Consider the following 23,833-nt stretch of genomic DNA (forward strand, 5'->3'; position numbering starts at 1 on the left):
GTCAGATGCTTAACTGACTGAGCCACCCAGCAACCCTACTCTTAATTATATTTTAAATAAGACTGATAATGATTTGGTCAAGTCCTGAAAAAAATACATTCTAAATGATAAAGTTTCATTTCAAACCAAAGACAGTGGCTTTATTTTTTAAAAAAAACCATAGTGGGAAGCCAGCTTATAGAAAAATACAATTATAGTCTGTTCTTATATCTGACAACAAAATTAATTCTAGATGATTAAAAATGTAAATGAAGAAAGGAAACTATGAAAATACTAAAGTAAAATAGGACTTAATAATTATATAAACTTTGGGTTGGACATCCTTCAAAAGCTTGGCACCAGACACCTAAATCCCATCATGATGCATTATACATTTAACTATATAAAATTTAATCTCGGCTGATAAAAAAGGTAAAAGGCAAAATAGTAAAACAAATCTCAAACATAATTAAAATTCAATGTCATCTTTGAATATAGATGCAAAAATGAAATAAATTACCTGTACATAGAATCCACCAGCATATTAAAATATATGCCTATGACACCATAATGAACTAAGCCATTTTCTATGAAAATAAAAGTGGCTCAATATTATAAAATCTATTAATGAAACTGATCAGATTAATCGGCTTAAAGAAAAAATGTTATAATTAAGGAAAAGGTATTTGATAAATTTTATTCAAAAGCAATGATGAAAACAAACAAACAAAAGCATTGATGGGTATGTAATGAACTACCGAGATATTCAGATTTATAGCAGCAAAAAGTGAAAAACAAATATAAAGAAATAAGGGATATTTTATAAGTTTTATAAATCTAAACTCTGGATTACTAATCACTCAGTAAAGGTTATGATATAGTTGAATATTTCTTGATATGCAAATAAGTTTATAATAAATTTCTCAATAAAAAGCATATGCATTCTTGGCTTAAGCACTATGTACATAGTTACATCATTTTTCTACAAGAAAAGTTATATGTACATAGACATAAATCAAGAAGTAGAAAGATAGGGAGCACCCGGGTAACTCAGTCGGTTAAAGGTCTGACTTGGTTTTGGCTCAGGTCATGATCTATGGGTGGTGAGATTGAATCCCAGCTTGGGCTTCTGCTTGTCCCTCTCCCTCTGCTCCTCCCCTGCTCACTCTTAAATAAATAAATAAATAAATAAATAAATAAATAAATAAAATCTTTTAAAAAGTAGAGAGATAAATAGTAATTATCCTTGTAGAGTGAAATTACAATTTTTTTCTCCTTATGAGTATATTTTTCCATGTCTGTTAAGTGAGCCTAGACTAGTTTGAATATTATATTGGAAGTGTTGCAAAGTACCTCAAGACTGCTAATTTACAATCACTTTGCACTATAATCCCTCAGGATCCGGAATCTGCCTGGTTTAAAATTTTCATACTGATGGCAGTCATTGATGTGTTATGCCTACTTTTCTGTCTCGTATTTGGAAAAGCAGATATTCAGGACTGGGCTAAAGGCAATCAAGAGCACACACGCCTCTGAAGGTAAGAAGTGATCAGCCTGAGGTCAGATTTTGCAACTGGGGGTGCTAGAGAGGGTGGGGTTGAGGGTGACCCCTGAGCAAACCACGGTGCTGCTAAGGAGTTTGGTTTTGGGGGATGAAGGGGGCCACGGAATGTCTGAAACTCTCTGGGATCCTGACAGGGAGGTGGGTGCGTCCCAGAGGAAGTGCTGCTCTGAGATTCTGGGGAGACACTGGGGCCGGGATAGAGATTTTTGGAAAGACACAGGAAAGCTTTCGAGGGGATGGGAAGGGCCCTCGATGGAGCAGGAAGAACAGCCAAAGCATGTGGCATCTCAGAAGAGGAGTGAAAAAGGTGGGCCCAAGCACCCCTGGCAAATGCTACCAAGGGATTAAAGTGCACAAGGTCTGAGAATTTACCAATGGATTTTACCCTGACTAGAATGAATGACGGAGACAAAAGGTCTGTTAAAGTTCAGAAGAGAATCTGATATTGTGCCTTTCTTCTCCAGACTCTGTCAGGAGTAAATAAATAGACCTTTCTCTTATAGAATTATTTCAGCTAATACATAAATAAGAATTGATACACGTAGAATATCCTCAGTTTGCAAGTTCTAGGGAATGAAAGGATCCAGGTTTTATGCATCAATAGCTATTAACATCACACAGAGAGATACAGACACATTTTATACATCTCGATGAAAGAACACAAACACACCACCACCCAGGTCTTGCTACACACACCAACTGAGTACAATCAAGCCTTTAGAGATAGCTACTGTTTTGTGAGAAATGCAGAGACTACAGAATGCAGAACACGTTGAATTGAACTAAATCCTAAGGATGTCATCAGCAAATTTAAACTGTGGGAATTTTACAGGTCAAAGGACCTAAATTTCTCAACAAGTAAGTTATTAAGCAAGAGAAAAAGGACAGAACAGGAGCCTCTAGATTAAAAGAGACTTAAAAACATTAAATTTTTTAAAACTGGCAAAACTACACCAGGAAGGGGGAGGGGGACACATATGTGGTTGATAAATCTGTAGAGCCATGCAGAGAAGACATGGTTCTCAATGTCCAAGTAGTGGTTACTTTCAAAGAGAGGAAGATGTCATGATTAGGGTAGACCACATGGAAAACTTCTGAGGTTCTAGAAATATTCTACTTTCATGCCCATGGCAGTGATTAAAAGAGCAATTCACTGAGTTACCTGTTTGTTTTGGGCAGTTTTCTCTCTGTTTTCTAGGGAAGGAGAAAGGAAGGAACGAAGGGAAGGAGGGACGGAGGAAGTGTGAGCTGAGGAGATGAGAGACGGCAAGAATAAGAGATCAGATAAATGGCACAGGATCTATAGGGGAATGTGGATTGTTTGTTGCCTGTGTTAGAATTAGGTGCAATAGTGTGTAAGCTGATGGTATAATTCAATAGAGTAATTTCCTGATGCAGGAGAGATAGCACAGATGCTGAATGAAGGTATTGGAGTCATCCAGAGGGGATGAAACCCAAGCCCAGAGCAGAGGTTGGCCTAGAATATAACCTAGAATTTATTCATTGGAGTCAAGAGAAGGTGGGATTTATGGGCCAATGCGCTGGGTCAGTACATGGGTTTGTATTTTATCCATGCAAGATGCAGTGGAATTTTCACTAAAGAAGACGGCGTAGAGAGAGAAAAAGCAAAAAATCAACTCTGGAAAAGTGTAAAATTAGCATTATGGGTGAATGACATGATCACTTACCTAGAAAACCAAAGTGGGTTGAATGGAAAGTCTCATACAGTAAACACATGCAGTAAGTTTCCTGACCAACCATTCCTGACCCCAGAAAAAAAAACTTTTTCATGTTAAACAATAATAACTAGTTAGGAAAATTTATTGAAAGGAATGACCCAAGTGATGGATGGAGGGAAATCTGATCATATCAATAAAAAATTAAATTGACTCTGTATTGCCAGGAGTAGGAATTTCCATAATGGGGCATCACAAAAATTCATCAAAATGCATTTACCCAAGATTGCTGATTAGAAATGACAAAATTCTGGATCTGGAATTAAATGTGTCTTAGTTACTAAATTTTGTGTAAGTGAATGAAATATAACCAGCAGCTGAAAAATATGGGAGGGCATACAAATATTTTAACGTAGAGATTAATGAGGTTGTCCTTATGAATAAGCACCTAACAGCACTAGGAAATATTCCACAAGAATTAGCAAAGATTTGGCCTCTATAGCCAAGGTTCAGAGTTGGGCAGAACTATGGTAGTGATCATATTACTTTATTTGGACCTTATAAATCTTATTTGGATTATATATTGACCTTCTAAAATCTAAAAATTAGACTTAAGTTTTCCATTATAATTTCTATTAATTTCTGTTTACACCAAGCAGTTACTATTAAACACCCTGAGGTTATCTTATACAATATCAAAAAGATTTGGATATATATATCTTAACTGGAAATCTAATTTTTATTTTGCAAAATTGGCCTTTTCCATTTTATGATTCCTACTTCTGTGTGTGTGCATCTGCTCCTGATTCTGGAAGAGAGTTCTATCACCTTTAAATTCTACCTTTCTAAGTCATTTCACTTTATATGTGTTTCTTACCAATATTTCACCCACTCTGAGACCTGCCTCCTTTGTAGAGAGGAGTTTAATCCAACGGTATTTGTTACCCTTACAATTTCTGTCTTCTGACTTCATTTTCTGTCATTTGATTTTATATCCCCTTCAAACAGTATCTTCCCTATTTTGTGGCCCTCTTGCTTCTGCCCCCTTGCCCTCCACTAGTTAATTCTGGCTTGTGGTGTATTTTAAATGCTGGTTATGCTTCTACGTTCCGATTAAATCTTCTTTGAAAATGTGTCCACTTTTCAGTAGCATGCAATATTTTTTTAAAGATTTATTTATTTATGTATTTATTCATGAGAGACACACAGAGTGAGGCAGAGACACAGGCAGAGGGAGAAGCAGGCTCTCTGCGGGGAGCCGGACGTGGGACTCCATCCCAGGACCCCGGGGGATCACGACCTGAGGCAAAGGCAGCCGTTCCAACCACTGAGCCACCTGTTCAATCACGGAGCCATCCAGGCATCCCTAGTATGCAATATTTGGCTGCCTTCTTTTCCCTTCCAAAATATCTCATGCACTGGACTTTTCTAGTAACTTTTCTCCTGCTGGGAGGGAGCCTGCCTGAGCTTCTAACTGCCCATACACCGAACGGATGCAATCTGTCTCCTGTTTACTGTGGTCGCCCTTACATCCTCCATCAGATTGGCTCTGTAGGGCTGGGAGCTTGAAACCCGTCATGAGCACCTCGGCGCAGGCGACAGCCGGTGTGGGGACCTGGCACAGGTGTCAGGGCCTCTCTGGAGCTGTCTCCCGTGGTAGAGAAGAGAATGGGAGGCCTCTTCCACAGCCTGCATCTTCAGAGCTGGGGCCAGTAGGCAGCGCCCAGACAGTTTGCACAATCAGCGGTGTTTCCCGGGCACAGACTGACACGTTGTTGCTGCAAAATGGGTCAATCTCAACTTTGCATCTTGATTGCAGAAGCTGGGGTGGAGGGTGGGAATTGGAAAGGGCTGAGTCATAGTCACGTGTCTCTCCTCCGGCCCAGAGCCAACGTAAGCTAAAGGGCTTGGGCCCCCATAATTGCTAAGAGCCAGGATCTGTGGGGTCCCTAGGTGCCTGGCAACGCCTTGCAGCCCCCGGCCTGCGGCAGGCCCCTCCTGCTTCCCCACAGGAAGGAGTGGAGCTCCGGAGTCCGGAGGAGGTTGTGAGTTGACCCCAGTGTCACCTTTTCTCTGGATCCTCCTTGTCTGGAATTTAGCAAACAGCCCTTGTATGTACTGGCATGAGTTCCCTCGTTTTCCTGCTTTTCTGTATCTGATCAGTTGCCTATTTTAGAGGTGGGTGTGGGGTGGGGAATTCCTACAGTAAGATTTTTCCTATAGGACTTCCTCTAGTAATCTCTTTACTGTGGGTAAACCAGTCAGTAAGGCTGTCCAGTAGTTTACATAACAATACAAAACTTGAATAGAGGGTTTTTAAGTGAAAAGGTATAGTTACGTGCGTGGGCCTCCAATCTTTAAAAATTTTGCATGTTATATTTTGTTGATATAAATGATTTTATTGAACCGATAGATTTAGGTGAATGCATTTGGGCCTGTAAAGAGAAATAGACTGTCCAGTTCTGCAGCTCTCTCTGAAGCTGGAGACAGAAGGAAACCACGGGAGTGACAGAAAAGGTTCTCCTCCCCAGCGCACCCTAGAGTGGACTGGGTCATTGCACCCAGGTGTGGACTGGGTCCTGTGGCTTCTCCCTTTGAAATTATCACAGCTACCTGGCCAATTAGCCGGGAGGTTACTAAGGACTGTTGGCAGAGTTTAATCTCCTTCAAGCTTGTTATTTTATTTTTAACATTTATTTATTTATATTTTTTTAAATTTTAATTCTAGTATCGTGAACACAGAGGTTATATAAGTTTCAGGTGTACAATACGGTGATTCCACACTTGCATGTATTACTTGCTTACTCCCGCAAGCTTTATAAATAGGCTGTGTCAGCCAATTAAATAGGGCAGTCCTTTGTCTTGCCACCATTAAGAAGCTGTGAGCCCACAGGGTCAGAAAAGGAGAGAGAGGAGTTCATGAAAATTCATGGTATCTTTATTGTCTTTACATCACTTACAGATGGTTAATGAACAGCTTAGTAGGAATTTGGATTTGTTTTCCAAGTGAATGAGTTTTACCAACATCATATTTTTTTTTAAGATTTTATTTATTTGTTTGTTTATTTATTTATTTATTTATTTATTTATTTATTTATTCATTCATTCATTCATGAGAGACACAGAGAAAGAGGCAGAAGGAGAAGCAGGCTCCCTGTGGGGAGCCTGATGTGTGGCTAGATCCCAGGACCCTGGGATCACCACCTGAGCCAAAGGCAGATGCTCAACCACTCAGCCACCCAGGTGCCCCAACATCATCTTTTTTTGAATACTTCACGTTTGTTCCTCTGATTTAAAATACCAACCTTCCAGGGCACTTGAGTGGCTCAGTGGGTTAAGCTTCTGCCTTCTGCTCAGGTCATGATCTCAGGGTCCTGGGATCAAACCCCCTATAAGGCACCCTGCTCAGTGGGGAGTCTGCTTCTCTCTCTCCCTTTGTAACTCCCTGCTTGTGTGTGCTCTTTCACTATCTCAAGTAAATAAAATCTTTAAAACAAATAAAATACCATTTGGTAAAACAAACACCAATATATTTATGTTTCTGGGCTTAATATAGAGTTTAATATCTATTGTTGCTGGGACCTGTTATGTACTATATTGATTGGTCTACATTTTTAACGTATGTATCAGGCTAATCAGGCAATCTTTATCACCTTTATTTTTGAAGATGATACTGTGTAATATCAGCTGTTTATTATCCCAGGAAAGTTTATAATCTTTTGGCTATTTTAAAAAATATTTTATTTATTTACTTGAGATAGAGATAGAGCAAAAGTGGGGGAAGAGGCAGAGGGAGGGGGGAAGCAGGCTCTCCACTGAGCGGGGAGCCTGATGCAGGGCTCTATCCCAAGACCCTGAGATCATGAACTGAGCCAACAGCAGACGCTAAACTGAGTAAGGTTCCCAGGCACCCCTCATTGGACTATTTTAATAAAGATTTAACTGCAGTATTAAAATGCACCACATTGTAATTTAATCACGTTAGATTGCACTAAATCTATTTGGGAGAAACTAAGATCCCTGTATTAGTTCAATCTCCCTTAAGAGAACATAGTAAGACCCCATCCCTGCATGCTGAACGTGGATTCAGTTTTTCTTGAGTCCAGTGCTCCAATTTGCTTCATGTGTTTAGTATACATTTCTTATAAAATTTAATTTATGTATACTGAATATTACTTTCATTTATTGTATTTTTCTTACACATTTGGGCTGGGATACAGGGGAGGTATTGTTTGAATATATTTATTTTTTCACTGAAAAATGTAACTGTGGCCAACCTATCTTGTTAAGGTGGTTTGGGAATTGATTTCTGGTTTCTAGGTAAATAATCGTATCACTTGCAAATAATAATAATAATAATTTTCTTTCCTCCCTTTTGATATCTTATCTCTTTCTTTCCCCTCTTGACTCATGGCCCTTAGAATTTCCAGAACAAGCTTACATAATGGGTTAACACTAGTATTCCTTTATTCTTTATGGCTTTAAACGCATACGCTCTACTTTTACTCTAATAAGTTGGTTGGTAGTTTATTTTCATGTAAATTTTTTACATAATTTGATAGTTCTATTTTTAACTTTCTGAAGAACTTCTGTACTGTTTTCCATAGTAGTGGCACCAATTTGCAATCCCACCAACAGTGCATGAAGGTTTTTTCCCATCCAAATTCTTGTCAACACTTGTTTCTTATCTTTTTGATCATAGCCATTATGAGGTAATACCTCACTGTAGTTTTGATTTGTATTTTCATGGTGATATTAAGCATCTTTTCACGTATCTGTTGGCTATCTGGATGTGTTCTTTGGAAAAATGTCTATTCCAATCCTCTGTGTTTTAACTGAATGGTAGTTTAAAAAAAAAAAACTACTGAGTTGAGTTGTAGGAGTTCATCATGTATTTTGGGTGTTAACTTATCAGATATGCCATTTGTGAATATCTTCTCCTATTCAGTAGGTTGCCTTTTTGTTATGTCAGTGGTTTCCTTTACTGTGCAAAAGATTTTTAGTTTGATGTCATCCTATTTATTTTTGCTTTTGTTTCCCTTGCCTGGGGAGATGGATCCAAAAAAATACTGCTAAGACCAATATCAGAGAGCTTATTGCCTGTTTTTCTTTTTTCTAGGAGTTTTATGGTTTCGGATCTTATATTTAAGTCTTTAATCTATTTTGAATTTATTTTGTGTATGATACGAGAAAGTGGTGCAGTTTCATTGTTTTGCCTGGAACTATCCAGTTTTCTCAGCACCACTTATTGAAGTGACCATTTTTTCCTCATGGTATATTTTTCCCTGCTTTCTTACCCATGCTCCAACACCCTACTCTGAGACACCCCTCCTAGATCATGGAAAGCCTCCTCATTTCTCTTGGGTGCTGACATCTTACACTAAGATCCACGATAAACAAAGCTAGACGCTATTTAAAGTGGTAAGGACAGATTTTAATGAGTAATGTACTGTTGCAATAGGGAAATGAGTCTAGAGGGATCCTAACTCAAATTTTTATTCATCAGAGGTGAGGGACATTTTAAAGGGAGGCCAAGGGAATAGGGACAGGGGATAAGTGAGAGCTTAGTAGAGTCAAAAAGGTGACTAATTACAGAAAGCAGGAAGGTTGGCCCATTTGAAACTCCCCTGGATTTGCTAACTTGTACTTATAGACATTGGTCTTCCTCACCTGCCTCAGCTTCAGGCTTTGTGCCAGGCTGTCACCCAGCACAGATGCCGTCTGTACCCTGGTCAGACTTAAGCATGTGATGCCAGGATGTTGGGTACCAACCGTCCTTACCTCCCATGGCCTCTGACACTCCTCACCCTGCCCTGCTCTGCAGCTCTAGGCTAGTCTGTTAGGCAAAGGAAGAATGTGTCTCGGCATTTACTCTTTCTGATTTATAACCAGGTGAGGCTGGGTTTCAGTCTGGTTTGCCAGAGAGCACTGTGCCAGTTAGCATAGGTTCCACCAATGTGTTCTTTGAAAGGATCCGTGATGTTATCAGCAGGACCAGAGTGTGGGGGAGGGAGGAGCACAGATCAAAGTCTTCGCTTCACTTTCTTAGTAACAAATTAGTTAAAAAAAATAGGTATTTGCTGAAGTACAAAAAGTGTGCCTTGTCATTGTTGTAGATAAAATGTCTTATTAGAGAGGGCAGCTGTGGTAAACAGCTTGTGCTCTAAACCCCAGGATGTGCAGTGTTGGAGGATACTACATAGACACAGAGCAAATGATGAATGGTTTTATATTGTGTGCCTGGACCTAGCACGGTGTTGGAATTGTTCACCAGACAGTCATATTTATTTTTATGTCGGGAGGAAAGGAGTGTAGCAGATGCCTAGGATGCTTATCCTTGTCACCAAGACAAGGAAGACAGATGGAGAAAAATCAACTTGGCCAGACTATTCCTTTGAACTGTGTTAAAGCTTTCCTCTATCTGCCCGGTATAAGGACTCATCAGTGACATTTGCATGCACTTTTTTCTTTCTCTACAAAACTTAGTATAAAACAGAACACTAAGAGAGCCTGGGAATGACCTCCTTGTTGAAGGGAAGAGGGGCCAGCCTGGTACCTGAGACTGAGAGGCAGTCAGCGTCCCAAGGAAGAAGATGGTATGTGCCTTCCTCAGAGGCTCATCCTGTCGCACACCCTGGGCGCATTTCCTTTGTACCATGTATTGTTCATACCATGTAGCAGTTCTGAATTTTAAATGTGGGTTTATTCCTCTTCCACTCTGCATCAGTTGCTTTATAAATGGTTGCAAAGTTAACCAATAAACAAGCATAAGAAAGTAAATCTTATTCTAAGATTTCACGAAAGACCTGTCGCACAACTTTCAGCCTTCACTCTTCTGTGTTATAGATGTGTGGCTTCAATGGAAAATCTGAGATTTCTGTACTTTAAGGAAGCCCATTCTGGGGAAAACTGTACTAGTCAGTCCCAGTGAGAAATCAGACTTATTTTCAGAAGCAATTAGAAGTGACAGATGAGGAAAAAACAGAAGAGTCCACAGAAGGAAAGGAGAGGAGAGGAATACACATCCACACGGGTGGCTCAGAAACAAATCAGAGACTTTGTGCCCTGATGTGATCTTCGCTGCTGAGAGCCTGGAGTTAGCGGTGTGATTGCTGGAGAAGTGGAAAGAACAGACTCGGTCTCTGGATCTCAACACTGGATGGCATGAGGAAAGGAATTCATAGGTTTAGATAATTCTGTGCCCTGGAAAACAAAGGAAATGAAAGAAAAATTGGATCCCTTACCTTCGCACCCATTTCTTCCCCACACCACCACAGACTGTTCTATTTGTTGAGCCACACAGTGATTGAACGAACACACACACACGCACACACACACACACACACACACAAATATCTTGACACTGTGGCCAAGATGAGGTTCTTGTGTGTTAAAGATCTTACAAAGTAATGTGTGTCATGGTCCCTGCACTTCAGGAGCCTACAGTCAGAGGGGGTGGAGGGGAGTGTCATGAATGAATTGGGATGGGGGGAGGAACCAGGGGAGGTGTTGGAGGTGCCATTTTCTGACAGCTGCAAAAGGACAGGAGTGGCCCTCACACATCTCTCACCATCTACCCAACTGTGCTTCAGGTCCAAGTCCCTCCCTTACCCTCAGCCTTCTCAGGAACCTGCATTTGGGTGTGTTCTTTAGCAGAGTCCATTTTTTTTTTCCAACTAGATTCTTCCCCCAGGTTTGAAACACGCTTGCCTTGAGATCCTTTCTTGATGCCATGTCCTCCTGCGGCTGCCCCCTGGTCTCTCCCCTCCCCTTGGCAGCCAGACATAGCAGCAGCTGGCTCCTTGCCACCACCTGCCCCTTCCTCTTGCCTGATCCCTGCAGAGGGCACGGGTAACTCCACTCCTTTATGAAACACATGCTCTTTTCTTCCCTCTCTTAGCACCATATTCTCTTGGTTTTCCTTCTCTCCTTCTAATTTTTTCTTTTTTAATTTTTCTTAAAACGACAATTATCCGCCAGGCTGGCCATTCAGTGTTGGAGTTCTGTGAGGCTCATTCACAGGCTTTCCCTCCTTATGCCCTCCTGTCACTCAGGGCAGCATCCACCATGGTAAGCATTTCAATCACCAGGTGTATCTAGACGCTTCCTAGATTTATATGTGAAGCCAGGATTTCCCGTGCATCTACTTTCCTTCTTGTCATCTTCACTGGGGTGTGACCTCTGCCTCAGTGGCATCTCCACCCATCTAGTAGCAAACCGAAACCTAGGAGTCCCCCGGGACACCTGCTCCCCATTCAGTATGCCAATTTGGTCAGGTGCATCTCCTACAGCAAGTGATCCGTTTAACCCTCACCACATCCCCGCCCCCCCCTCCAGGGGCCAGTGCTTGCTCCTGGACTACATAGTGGACTCCTACTTCATCTTATTCCTTCGTGCAAAAACCTTGGAACACTAGGACCCTGATTACGACCCCTCCACTAACATTTGTCTTCTTGATTTCAGGATGGGATGAAAGACCAAGACATTTCCTGGCCCATCATGTCTTCTCACTCCTCCCACTCTCACAGCCTCCTCACCAACCACACAGCGCACATTCTTTGTGCCCTGGCCATACTGGGTTGCTCCTTCCTGTCACCAAACCTTCGCTGGTGCTGTGTCCTCTTCCTGCAGTGCACTTGCCCGTCTGCCTCCTGCATCTGTTAACATTGGTCCTTCAAGTCTCAGCTCAGTTGAACCCGTGGGCATGGTGGCTCTCTCTCCCCCTCCCACCGGAGCTGGTGCTCTTAACATCCATGCTTGTAACCGGTGTCTCCCTTTTTTATTTTATTTCCCACAGTGGTCATCCATGTACATTTGTGTCATTTACCTTCCTGAGATGTTGTCCTTCCTGAAGCTGTATCTGACTTTGGTTTCTGCCATGCCCCGTGTTATATGTTCATTAATACTCAGCGCTCAATGCTTTTGCTTTTTTGGTGTGGTGCCAATACTGCCCATTTGGGGGATTAAGGAAAGCGGACACATCGTACACACTCTCCAGACTTTGGAATGGGGTCAAGCCAGTGTAGGTCTTCAACACACATTTTAGGAAGCAAAGTCAAGTTAGTGAGGTGACTGCTGAGAGAGCCTTGCTGAAGGCAGGCAGGGTTGCAGTGGTCAAAACAGAGAAAGGGCATCCGGGGGAGGTGTGGCAGCTTGGACAGATGTTCAAGGGCATAGAAAGAATGCTGGACAATGTCTGTTCAGTAAAGTGCAAGGAATCTATATGGATTCACAAACCAGATGCAGGGCAGAGTCAAGATGGCCAGAGAGAAGGAGTTGTGAAAAGTGGAGTCTCAGGGATGCCCGAGCACTACATGCGTGATAGAGGCAGCTCTGGTTCCAATGCCAGCATCTACAGAAAGCAAGTTACCTGAAATGGTCGAAGTTTCCTACCCCACTGGCATTAGCTGCAAGCCTGTGCATTTCTCTACACATGATGGATTCAGTCTTCATTGTCTTTTCCTCCTTGGTATTTTACACTGGGGCATCTTACTTTTGCCACACTTCAGAATGGTCTCATTTTCCCGCATCACTTGATGTGAGAGCACCTTGACTTGCTCTGACCTCCTGGCCTGGGTCACTGGATTGTGTATACACTACGACTTCCATTATGGGGGGCTTTCTTTTGAAGATAGCTCTCAGGGTTCATCTTCTGGATGTTTGGACACAATTCCTCTTGTGATTCTCTGGTTCCAGCTTCCTTTTTTTGCTTTGGTAAGAAATTGTCCTCTGGTCCCTGATGCTTTTACCAGGATAACTGAAAGAAAATGCTTTCTGTACTCAACACTTCTGATGGTAAATGTGTAGATTTTCCACACTAAGCAGTTTTCTCATTCTCTGTGGGCACCAGCTGTGTGACCTATAATAGAAATCAATTCTGACACTAACTACCTGGAATTAGTGCAGCTCCCACAGGTTGAGGAGTCAGTCTACAAGGCTGCCCCCAAATTCAGAAACCAGTTATTATTTTTTTAAAGATTTTGTTTATTTCTGAGAGATAGAGAGAGGAAGAGAGCACATATGGGCAGAGGGAGAAGCAGACTCCCCACTGAGCAGTGAGCTCGATACAGGGCTCAATCCCAGGACTTCTGAGATCAGGATCTGAGCTGAAGGTAGACGACCAACTGAATGAGCCACCCAGGTGCCCCTTCAGACACCAATTAAAGTCATGGGTGCCCGAGGTGCCCATGGTTGCCCATGGGTGCCCAAACCCCTACTTCTGTTTGACTTAGTTTCATAGTTGTGGGTTCCCATGACCCCACCCCCCTCACATTCGGTAATTTGCTAGAATGATTCACAGAACTCAAGAAAACAGTTTGCTTACTGTTACTGTTATAAGCAAAGGGAAAATATGCCTAGGGCAAGGAATATTGGGAGGAACACATAGCTTCCCTGTCCTCTCCAGGTCACCACTGTCCCAGCACCTCCTGATGTTCATCAAGTCAGAAGCTCTTGGAACCATATCATTTAAAGTTTTATAGAGGCTTTATTGCATAGGCATGATTTAGTTAAGTGGCAATTGATGAATACCTCAATCTCTAGCCCCTCATTCCTCCCTGTAGGTGGGATGGTGGAGCTAGAAGTTCCAACTTTCTAATCATGCCTTGGTGTTTTTGCTGACCAGCACCCCTCCTAAAGTTGTGGGTGGGTCCCCAGCCACCAGTCATCCCAATAGAATACTATGGAAGGCACTCTCGTCACTCCAGAAATTCCAAGGGTCTTAGAAGCGCTTGTGTCGGGAACCAGGGACCAAGTCCAAATATTATGACAAAAGGTGCTCCTATCATCTCTCACTCAAGAAATCTGAAATTTCACTTATCTTAAATTCTGGAGCTCTGTGCCAGAAAGTAGGGGCAGAGACCAAATATGTGTTTCTTATGAAGTCACAATAATAGTGGGCAGAGTGGGGAACACATAAAAATTCAGACACACTTGTGCTTTCAGGAGCCCTCAGTTGAGTAACTAGGCTTCCCCAGCTGCCACCCACCATTGCAAAATCTGCAGGCAGAACCTTCAGGATTACGCAGCCAAGCTCTCTGAGAAGATATTAGAAACAAAGCGTCTTCAAATTAAATGGCTATCCAGTGAAGCAGGTACTAAGAGGGAATGTCCGTGAGGGCAAACGGTGCATGGCTGAGCATGAGGATGGAAAGTCGGGTTTGCTCAGAACTGAGTGTCTGCCCTGTAGCCCAGTCCTGGACCTCTGCTCTGCCGAAGATGATGTAGAAGACCAGGCCCAACACGTAAATAGAAGCTGAAGTCAAGAAGACATTTCTGCAGCCTAACTCTGAATCCTGGAAGCCGGAAATTACAAATTGTTAGTGATCTCCTGGCTCTTGCCCTTCTGTTCGGAAAGGTCCTGGCGTTTGTCCTGCCGCCAGCCCTGTTCTGCTCAACCTCTGTGCGCTTCCTGGTTGTCCCTGGAATATGCGGGTCATTTCCTGTGCCCTGGCCTTTCCTTCTGCTGGAATAGTCCTCCGCCTGATAACCATTTGTCTCACTCCCGTGTTGGCTTCCAGTCCGTACTCAAATGTTATGTTTCCATTGAGACCTTCCGGGACCACCTTATTTAAAACTGAACTCCCACTCCCTCTTACGTACCCTCTTCTCTCCTGCTTTATTCTTTTCTTAGCACTATGCCACCATTCCATTTACTGCATATTTCACTGATTTCATTAGTTTTCCATCAGTTTCTTTCCTACAATATAAACTTCACCAGGGCAGGGACTTCTGTTTGTTTTACGCACTTCAACAGTGCCTGGCACAATCTAATGTTGAATTAATGAATGGATGAAGGAAGGAATGACAAGGGAAACAAATTCAGTTTGAGAATATCGATATTAAAAGCCATTTTCTGACAGTGTGCTAGTCAGCGGCTGGAAGGGAAACCCCTCAATCACCGGCAAACCAGAATGTTTGGCCTCTCTTCTTCACAAGAAATGACAAGAATATTGCTAGAAATGTTGATGATTAGCAGGAAAAACTTCTTTTCTAAAAACTCGTCAATGGGGCAGCCCGGGTGACTCATTTTAGGGCGACCTTGAATCCAGGCTGTGATCCTGGAGTCCCAGGATCGAGTCCCACGTCGGGCTCCCTGTATGGAGCCTGCTTCTCCCTCTGCCTCTCTCTGTGTCTCTCATGAATAAATAAATAAAATCTTTAAAAAAATTTTTAAAAATAAAAAATAAAAATTCTTCAAGCCTAAACTCATAAAACTGAGTGCTCATCGTCGTTCCACACCCTAAACGTGGTAATTGTCCTGCAGGAGCTGAGCTGAGGGTGATATGTTGAGGATGCTCAGAACTCTTGAATTTCAAGTTGAGCCACATTGACGAGGGAAAAAAAAATCTTCAGACTAATGTCTCCTGATTGACCCCTATAGGTTTCTCTTACAAATATTTATATCAGAGCATTTGACCTCACCTGACTAATTAAAAATCCAGCAATAGCAGAAGAAATGGCTCCCGATAGGTGACCAAAGTCTTGTGACATGCCCCTGAGAAAGCCGGTGTACCTGAGACAAAACATTATTACAGTGGAAGCAAACTGTTCTTCTCAGCTTACTTGTGGCAACTCTCTGCTTGTCTCTAGGAATGCCTGGAGTTGACCCTTGGTTAAGCCTGAGTGAAACGTGCTGACTAGTGATTAGTATAGTCCTGTGGGATGGTCTGAGACTCCCAAGGGTAACCTGTACTAGTCAACATCGTTTATACAAAATATACAAATTGATGGTTTGCATCTAGGTTATGTTCTCTTAGTTTCTGCTATGGAACATGCTCTTGCAACCTTTTCTTTGGGCAAAAACAAGACTCCTCACTGGATGAGATGTTGGCTCCCCTGAGGCCAAGACATCTTCCATGGGTCACTGTGGTTGGTTATCTGAAGATAGAATGTGTTCTACTGACTGAAAGGATCCTGTGAGCTGTGTTTGGAAGTCCCAGGCATCTTTGATACTACCTCTGCCAGAGGTCAGCGTTTCTCTTGCTATCCTGTTAGTAAAGCTTTCCCTTTATTAAAGCCTTCTGTGTGCTGGCACCATGGGGTATTTTGGATCTTTCAGTGACCTAGCCCCATGTGACTGCTGCATCCTCCAATAGAGATATTGGTGTGAGCTGTCTCCTGTCCCTGGTTAAGCTATGAGCATAGCCACTATATCCTCGTTTTCGCCTAAAAAACTCAGTTCACAGTAGTAGACTAGTTTTGGGCTCCTTCCAGGAATTATTTGGATATAGGACTAGTGCTGATACGTCCTGTAACCCCTGGCACGTATCCTTCACATGTAACTGGTGCATCAGAGCAAGTTTAGGGCTGTTGGACTTGAGCTGAGCTTCTGTGAGGATGAAGCAAAGGGGGTTCCTACCGAGGAGCAATATCCAAGAAGTTAATGAGGGCTCCTGCATAGCAGAAAGTGGTGGTAGCAGAAGATAGGGCCAAGGAGACCATACTGGTGCTGAGGTTGGATCTGACCCAATGCAGAGACACGAGAACCACAGATGGGAAGACAAGCGCTACAGCAGGAGGGCAAACACAGAGTGAATAAAAACCTCCCTGAGCTTCCCACATCCATCCCAGGATACACCTCAGTGCTTACCTATGGCAGTGGAGAACTTCCTGATGGTCATGAGTCTGAGAATTTTTCTGGAAAAGAGAAAATCTGCCGTAGACCTCCAAGATAGTGCTGATGAAGGCAATACTTATCAGCAGGGCTGACAGGATTCTACTCTGAGGACCAGAGATTAGTAAGGTTCATACCTCACTGCCCACATGACGACATAGATTGATCCTTGGGTGGCTTATCTATGTGTATGTGCTTTTCTTTATATACGTATCTCCTTTAATACAAATTTCATATTACTGGAATGAGCCAACACAATTTTAGTGTCTGAGATAAACTATAGTTTTTCAATATAAGTTCAATTTGCCAAAAAAAAAAAAAAGACTAATGTTCTCTTTATATGTAAAGATCATCTGGAAATAGATTTTTAAAAGATCAAATTCAGTAGAAAAATAGGCAAAAGATATGGACAATTTACAGAAAAAGGAAAATAAGTGGTTCCTGAACATATAAAAGGTATCCAACCTCATAGTAAAAAAAGCCTACTTTTTCATGGCTCCAACTGGCAAAAATCCCACAGATTTTTGACTTGATCTGCAGGGATGCTATGAGAAACTGGGTACTTGTAGATATTATCAGTGCCCTGTGGAGAGCAATTTGATAATAGATCTAGAAGTTTATACTGCATTTAACCCTTATCTCAGATATATAGAAACAGTTGCACAAATGTATGGCAAATGAGCACGGTTTTCACTGCAGCATCACTCAAAGATGGGAAACAACCCAAATGTCTCTCAGTATGGTTCCCATGTGCTGACTGGAAAGATCACCATGGTGTAGTATACAAAGAATAGCAGCATATACAGCACATACTGTTTTGTGTAAAAAAAAAAAAAAGTGAGAAAATAACAATAATGTTTTGTGTAAAAAAAAGTGAGAAAATAACAAGATACATTCATGTATGCTTGCATCCTCATAAAGAAACAGTGGAAGAATATATAAGGAATGAATAAAAAAGAGTTATCTGTGGCTGGGAGGGGCTGAGAGAACAGAGCAGACTGAGGACAGGAATGGGAATAAGATGTTTTCACTCCTACCTCTCTATATAGTTTTTAAAATATTGAGCCCTGTTTTGATCCCTTCACCCTCTGTATTACGGTACTATTACAGAAAAGGTGAGGAAAAGAATGCTGTCCTTTATTGTGTATAACCCCCAAACGGAAAGGCTTAACTGTCACCTTGTCCCAACTCTTTATATTATGGATGCGTAAACCAAAACCAAGGTTTTGTGACTTAGGGAGAAACCATCCTGAGAGCAATGGGAGTCTGACTTCCCAGGCTGGGAAAGCCTACTGTCTGGTCTCAACTGATCTTTCCAGTCATTCCCAACAGCTGGCCTCGGGGACGTCTGGGCCTCATGTACCCTGGTGGCTTCACCGGAGGTTCTGGTTTCATTGCCTGCTTCTGGATCTCCTTTTGTGAAGACCCTTAGGCACTCAGCCCGTGGGCTTTCTGATCTCTGTACCTCCAGCCTGCTTGCATGCATGCACCGGGACTTCAGCTCAGAAAGTCAGCTCTCTGTTGGCCAGTTAGCATGTTTTCAACCAGAGGAGCCCAGTTAACACGATAACACTGCTTTTTGAATACAAAACACAAGAATGTAAACAGCAAATCAATAACCTTGGAAGCTGCTACTAATAGGCTACAAAATCTGATAAGCTCGTTGCCATTTTTAAGACCTCCATCTTGTGGGCATTGTCCTTTCTGCCAATCAGAGCATATGTTCATTTTGTGAAAAATCAGAGAGCTGTACACATACATGCAGTTTTCTCTGTATGTGTCATACCTGAATTTTAAAAAAATGTAGAAGAACATTATCTGCAAGATTTTGGTAGGAGTCCTATTTGGGACTTTATGTCTACTAATCATCTCTTGTTTTCAGCTTGTTGTTTGTGCTTCTCTCGAAGGCAGAACTTGTTTTGTTAATGCTGTATTGTTTATGCTGCCAGCAGAATATCTTGTTTACAAATGTTGATTGGATTGAACATAAAAGTTTGCATAGGTCTCTTAAAAAATATGACATTCTGTGAATGTCACACTTACCTACAACCACACCAGTCTTCCCCAATAAGCTGTAGGTCACAGTGAGATGAATCAGAATTCATGCAACCAATTTGCATTTCCTACATGAAGATCCTGGACCTAATCCCCTGATTTTGTGGCCCAAAGTGAGACAGAGGATTATATAATGTAGCATCTAAACAGAAAGACAGGATAGACTTTCTCTATACTTACATCTCTGAGGTTAGCTTAAAGTACAGAGCTAATGTATGTTGGCATATATGCTATGAAAAAATAAAAAATCCAATATTCACTGAAATAAAAGACTAAAATGCCCCAAAGTGGTAGGGATTTGATCATAGCCTTAACGGGAAGAGACCAGCCTGGTGAACAGTCCTGGAAGAAAGCAGATATCAATATCCCTCCATCAGAAGACAAGAGCTTTGCTCTAATGCCCTCTTCACCCCTGAGACACCTGGGCAGACAAGGGAAATGGCAGATAAGTTCATCAAATGTACCTGTTGAGCCAGTGAATACATGATATATTCCTTCTCACTGGTACTGATAGATAGATGATCTATGGGGTCATTATAAACAAGAGGAAACCAGAGAACAAAACAGGCACAGCCAAATCCACCTAGGAAGAGGATCCAGTTAGCCCTTGATAGGAGCTGTTTTAGCTGACTGCACTGAGGTGATTCCTGTGGTTGATAGAATGACTGACCCTAATATTCCACTCCTACCTGTATCCATACTGCGGCCCTATCATTGGCAGGGGGTGCTTCCCCGCCACTTATATTGGACAACCCAATGTTATCAGTATTGAGCAGAAATAAAATTCATCTTAAAATTGTCTTTTTTTAGAATCTTAAGAAAATCTTAAAAGCTCTTTATACTTGCTAGCTTGTCCTTAACACATTCCTTCACAAAAACAGAGTGAAGAGCTACCATAGAGTATAGAACTACCGTGTACCAGGCAACTTGATAGATTTTAAGAGCATTAAGAATACAAAAATACAATTTTGCCCTCAAGGAAATTAAAATCAAGTAGGGAGGAATAAATATGAAAATTACCACTGTTGTACATCAAGGGTAAAGTATGTCAATAAATACTTTACTGAGTTCCTTCTTTGTAGATACTGCTTATATTTCTGAAAACCATGAGCAGAGTAAGCCTCTCTCATTGCTTGAATAACTTTTGTAACCTGCCCTTCGAAGGTTCCTTGACAAAGCCTTCGCAGGTTGCCATGCTAAAGCAATCAGTCTTCACACATTTTTTCCCTAGTAAATATATTGACCTGATATTACAGGAACCCTTGATACAAGAATATTATCCTCTGATGGAAGCACCAGTGGTGCTCCCTGATCCTACTGAAATCACATGGTTTGCAAATGGGATTTCAGAGAATGTTTTAAAACTCAAATACCGGGGGCACCTGGGTAGCTAAGTGGTTGAGCGTCTGCCTTGGGCTTAGGTCATGATCCCAGGGTCATGGGATTTGGTCCTGCATCAGGCTTCCCTGAGGGAGCCTGCTTCCCCCTCTGCATATGTCTCTGCCTCTCTCTGTGTGTGTCTCTCATGGATAAACAAGCAAACAAACAAAAATCTTTTAAAAAAAAACAAAACTTCAAATATAAACATTAGCTGCAAGGAACTGGGCAGATCTCAACAAGGGCTGGATAAAGGCAAAATTGTGAAGTAGTAGAATATTGCTTCTGGAACACTCCATGTGTCTTTGGGACCTTCCACAGCATTTCTCAGTGCATTCTGGCCCTCTTGAGCCTCACACCATCTGCCCTGTCTTGCAGGTTCTACTAGTTGATTCCCTCTGCATCGATCAGCATTTTATGATTAGGTCACAGTCTCACAATTTTCTGGTTGCAATAATAATAGGAGAATTTTAAAAAATGAAGTAAATAAGCCTAACTAAAAATATCATCCCACCAAGATACTGTTTTCAACATCTTTTTAAAAAATATATATCCATCCTTGGATATTTGATTTTGTTTTATTTTTTTAGTATTTTTTATTGGAGTTAGATTTGCCAACATATAGTATAACACCCAGTGCTCATCCTATCAAGTGCCCCCCTCAGTGCCTGTCACCCAGTCACCCCATTCCCCCCACCCACCTCCCCTTCCATTACCCCTTGTTCATTTTCCAGAGTTAGGAGTCTCTCATGTTTTGTCACCCTCTCTGAATGAGTGTTTTCAACATCTTAAGAAAGAAAGAAATCCCTATGGGGCTCATTGTGTGTTCAATTTAGAAGCAGGACAGCATGTTATGATGCCTTTAAAGCTATTAGGTTATTCTAGCTACACGTTCAGGCTGCTGAGATTTAAATGTCATTTTGCAAGATCTACAACATGATTAGCTCTGAACATTAACAACTTTATGTAAATATTCCTATCTATAGGATTTAGTTAACCATAGATGACTTGCATCACAAAAATCATGCCCAGCATTTTCTGTCATAAAACAAAATCCTGAGATTTGAGAAGCCCAAATTCACCAGAGATATAGAAGATAGAAGGTCACCCTTTGGTCTGGCAGAGGAAACCGCTGCCAAGCCAAGTATTGAAGGATCCCAGCACATCCCGTAAACAGAAGAAAGGATGTTTTGGGTGAGTCAGGGTAGTGCTTTAGAGCAAAGAGACAGGGTAGTTGGAGTGTTAAGTTCTTGCTTCTGTTGATAGGCCATTACAGAGTACTCTTGGACAGTACATATAAGCTAACAATTTAGTTTCAATTACCTGATACAGCAATGCTGATGAGTTGATTCTTTTCTAGTGGGGGAGCCCATTTGACCCAAATTTAATACTGTCTTGTCAATACCATAACCTGGAAAAAAAGAAAAAAAAAAGAGTTCCATTCTTAGTTATCTGAGGTCATTTGGAACTCATACTCAGAAAGCATTTTAGTACCTGGGCTATTCCTTGAACTATCTGAAGGACCATGAGCAAGGCCACTCCTGCATCAGCTGCCAGTGAATGAAGAAGGTCAAGATGGAGGAAAAAAGCAGGCCAACACCAACCAAATACTTAGCTTCAAAAATTCTGGCTATATACCCAGTAGGAATTGGAGCCAAGATTGAGACATAGTTGATGGAGCTGAGAATGATCCCTTGGACTTCAGGACTCCAGTCATATGTAGAAGCCTGGATGACAGAGAATCTCACTGTTTATCTTTGGCCAGAGAGTTAACAGTTTTTATTATGTATCCTAGAGAGGCAAGTTCTCTTTCCTTCTACTCCTGTCCAGTTCCTCCAGGCTACCAATTTCATTAAAAACCCCCAGCATATGCCCAACACACTTTTTCCTTTTATGCAGTTTCCCTGGTTCTACAATTAACTGACGAATCAAGAGGTACGATCCCATAAAGAAAGAAGGGCTATAAAGAAGAAAGCATTATAGGCAAGGTAACTTCAAAAAAATATGTGAAGGAAGACAGTAAAAGTAAACACCGTGAAACTTATTTTGTGATTTTCATACTTGTAGGGCAAGAATGTATGTCTACTAAAGATTAAAATGGTGTCTTGCATGCTAACTTAGTCCTGCTTACACTCATAGACACTAAATAGAGATATAATCTTAGCTACATATTATAATCTCATGTAGGGTAGTTCATTGAACATAGTTGACACTTAATAACCCTTTAGATCAAACCATCTGAGTCAGAGAAGGGGTCTGGAGTCTCATTCAACTTACCACTGCCGGGCAGCCTGGGTAGCTCAGCGGTTTAGTGCCACCTTCAGCCCAGGACCTAATCCTGGAGACCTGGGATCGAGTCCCACGTTGGGCTCCCTGCATGGAGCCTGCTTCTGCCTCTGCCTGTGTCTCTGCCTCTCTCTCTCTCTCTCTCTGTTTCTCTCATGAATAAATAAATAAAATCTTTTAAAAAATGAAATAAATAAAACTTACCACTGCCTTGAATTCCTATAGAGTTTCATTCCAGCTGTCCTGGGAGTCTGTGGAAGGCCTTTCCATGGAGGCATTGAGTGGGCCAAGAAGGGTTGTGTTGTTCACCGTAGCTGGCATGGCAATGCTCAGATTCATTTATTGTGAGAGAATCGAAAAATTACAGAGATGCACAATGAGGGCCAGCCCATGTCGGACCAAACAAAAGCCTGAGATAAAGGGGCACAGGAAGTCTCATAACTGGGGTGCTTTTCTCCTCCAGACTTTCCTAAGTCTGGAAGAGGGAGAAGACTGCAATCTGTGGAGCAGAAATAGAGAGACAGCAGATGTTGCTTTGCAAATATCTAGTGGACACCTGTCCCCCTAGGAGGTGAGGGGGTCAGTAACTTCCTCAGAATCATTACTTAAGTGAAGACTTGAAGAAGGTGTGGAACTGGCCAGAGCAAGTACTAGGACAGTTTTCCAGGCAGGGCTCTAGGATGAGCTCATGACAGTGGGAGTGGAAAAAAGTGAAATTGGACAGAGAACTGGCTGGAGTTGGTGGTTGATGGGAATGGATAATAAGAGAGAGGAGTTGTTAGAAATGACTCCAAAGGGCCCCAATCTATTACCCAGGAACTCGACAGATTAACAGGCTGGGAGGAGACAAGACTTGAAAGGTAGGCTAGATCAGACTTCAGAAGCATTTCAACTTCATCTCAATACTGTAATCTGGGCTCGCACAAAATTTGCGTGATCCATGAGGGGCCTGGGGTTAGCCCTGGACTCAGTCCAGGTACATTAGTTTGGTAGCAGGTAGAAGGATCCATCGACTGTCCTTCTAGAGAAATTCTAGAGGTAAAATATGTGATCCTGTCTTCAAGGCATGTAGTTGTCCCGTTTCCTGGCTCCTGCAAGGAAGCACATGCAGATAAAATGGCCAGCACTGTCTCCTGTTGTGTTATGACAGACCCTCACCTTTGGTTTAACTCTGGCAACATTCACTTGAGACTATCCCCTCCCCCATCCACATGAATTTACGTTGGAGGTTTGATCAATATCATATAGATACGGCAAATGACATTGCGAGCAATTGCCACG

General features: G+C 41.9%; 2 protein-coding genes across 31 annotated transcripts in view; one reads left to right on the top strand and one right to left on the bottom strand.

Annotated features, from left to right (window-relative positions):
* Positions 1 to 23,833, top strand: part of SLC17A1 (solute carrier family 17 member 1) — a 78,384-nt gene that overhangs the window by 38,524 nt on the left and 16,027 nt on the right. For 4 of the 30 annotated variants that reach the window (XR_011995653.1, XR_011995650.1, XR_003235076.2 and 1 more), the window contains exon 12: positions 1,378 to 1,517. The exons of 12 other annotated variants lie outside the window; for them this stretch is intronic. Coding sequence is in view for 9 of the 18 variants with exons in the window: in XM_072728984.1 (XP_072585085.1) it covers positions 1,378 to 1,515 (138 nt within the window). In the remaining 9 variants the exon portion in view is untranslated. 14 more of the 30 variants (XM_025999265.2, XM_025999263.2, XM_025999266.2 and 11 more) reach the window with 8 other exon arrangements.
* SLC17A4 (solute carrier family 17 member 4) lies at positions 14,316 to 22,906 on the bottom strand. The gene is given in 12 exon segments (XM_025999212.1): positions 14,316 to 14,513; positions 15,643 to 15,733; positions 16,580 to 16,727; positions 16,811 to 16,887; positions 16,889 to 16,941; positions 19,070 to 19,231; positions 19,354 to 19,472; positions 21,349 to 21,429; positions 21,584 to 21,677; positions 21,761 to 21,825; positions 21,828 to 21,993; positions 22,757 to 22,906. Coding segments are annotated over 12 exon segments (1,389 nt in total). The 5' UTR covers positions 22,892 to 22,906.

The sequence above is a fragment of the Vulpes vulpes genome, chromosome 12 (genome assembly GCF_048418805.1).
Source record: "Vulpes vulpes isolate BD-2025 chromosome 12, VulVul3, whole genome shotgun sequence".
Classification (NCBI taxonomy): domain Eukaryota; kingdom Metazoa; phylum Chordata; class Mammalia; order Carnivora; family Canidae; genus Vulpes; species Vulpes vulpes.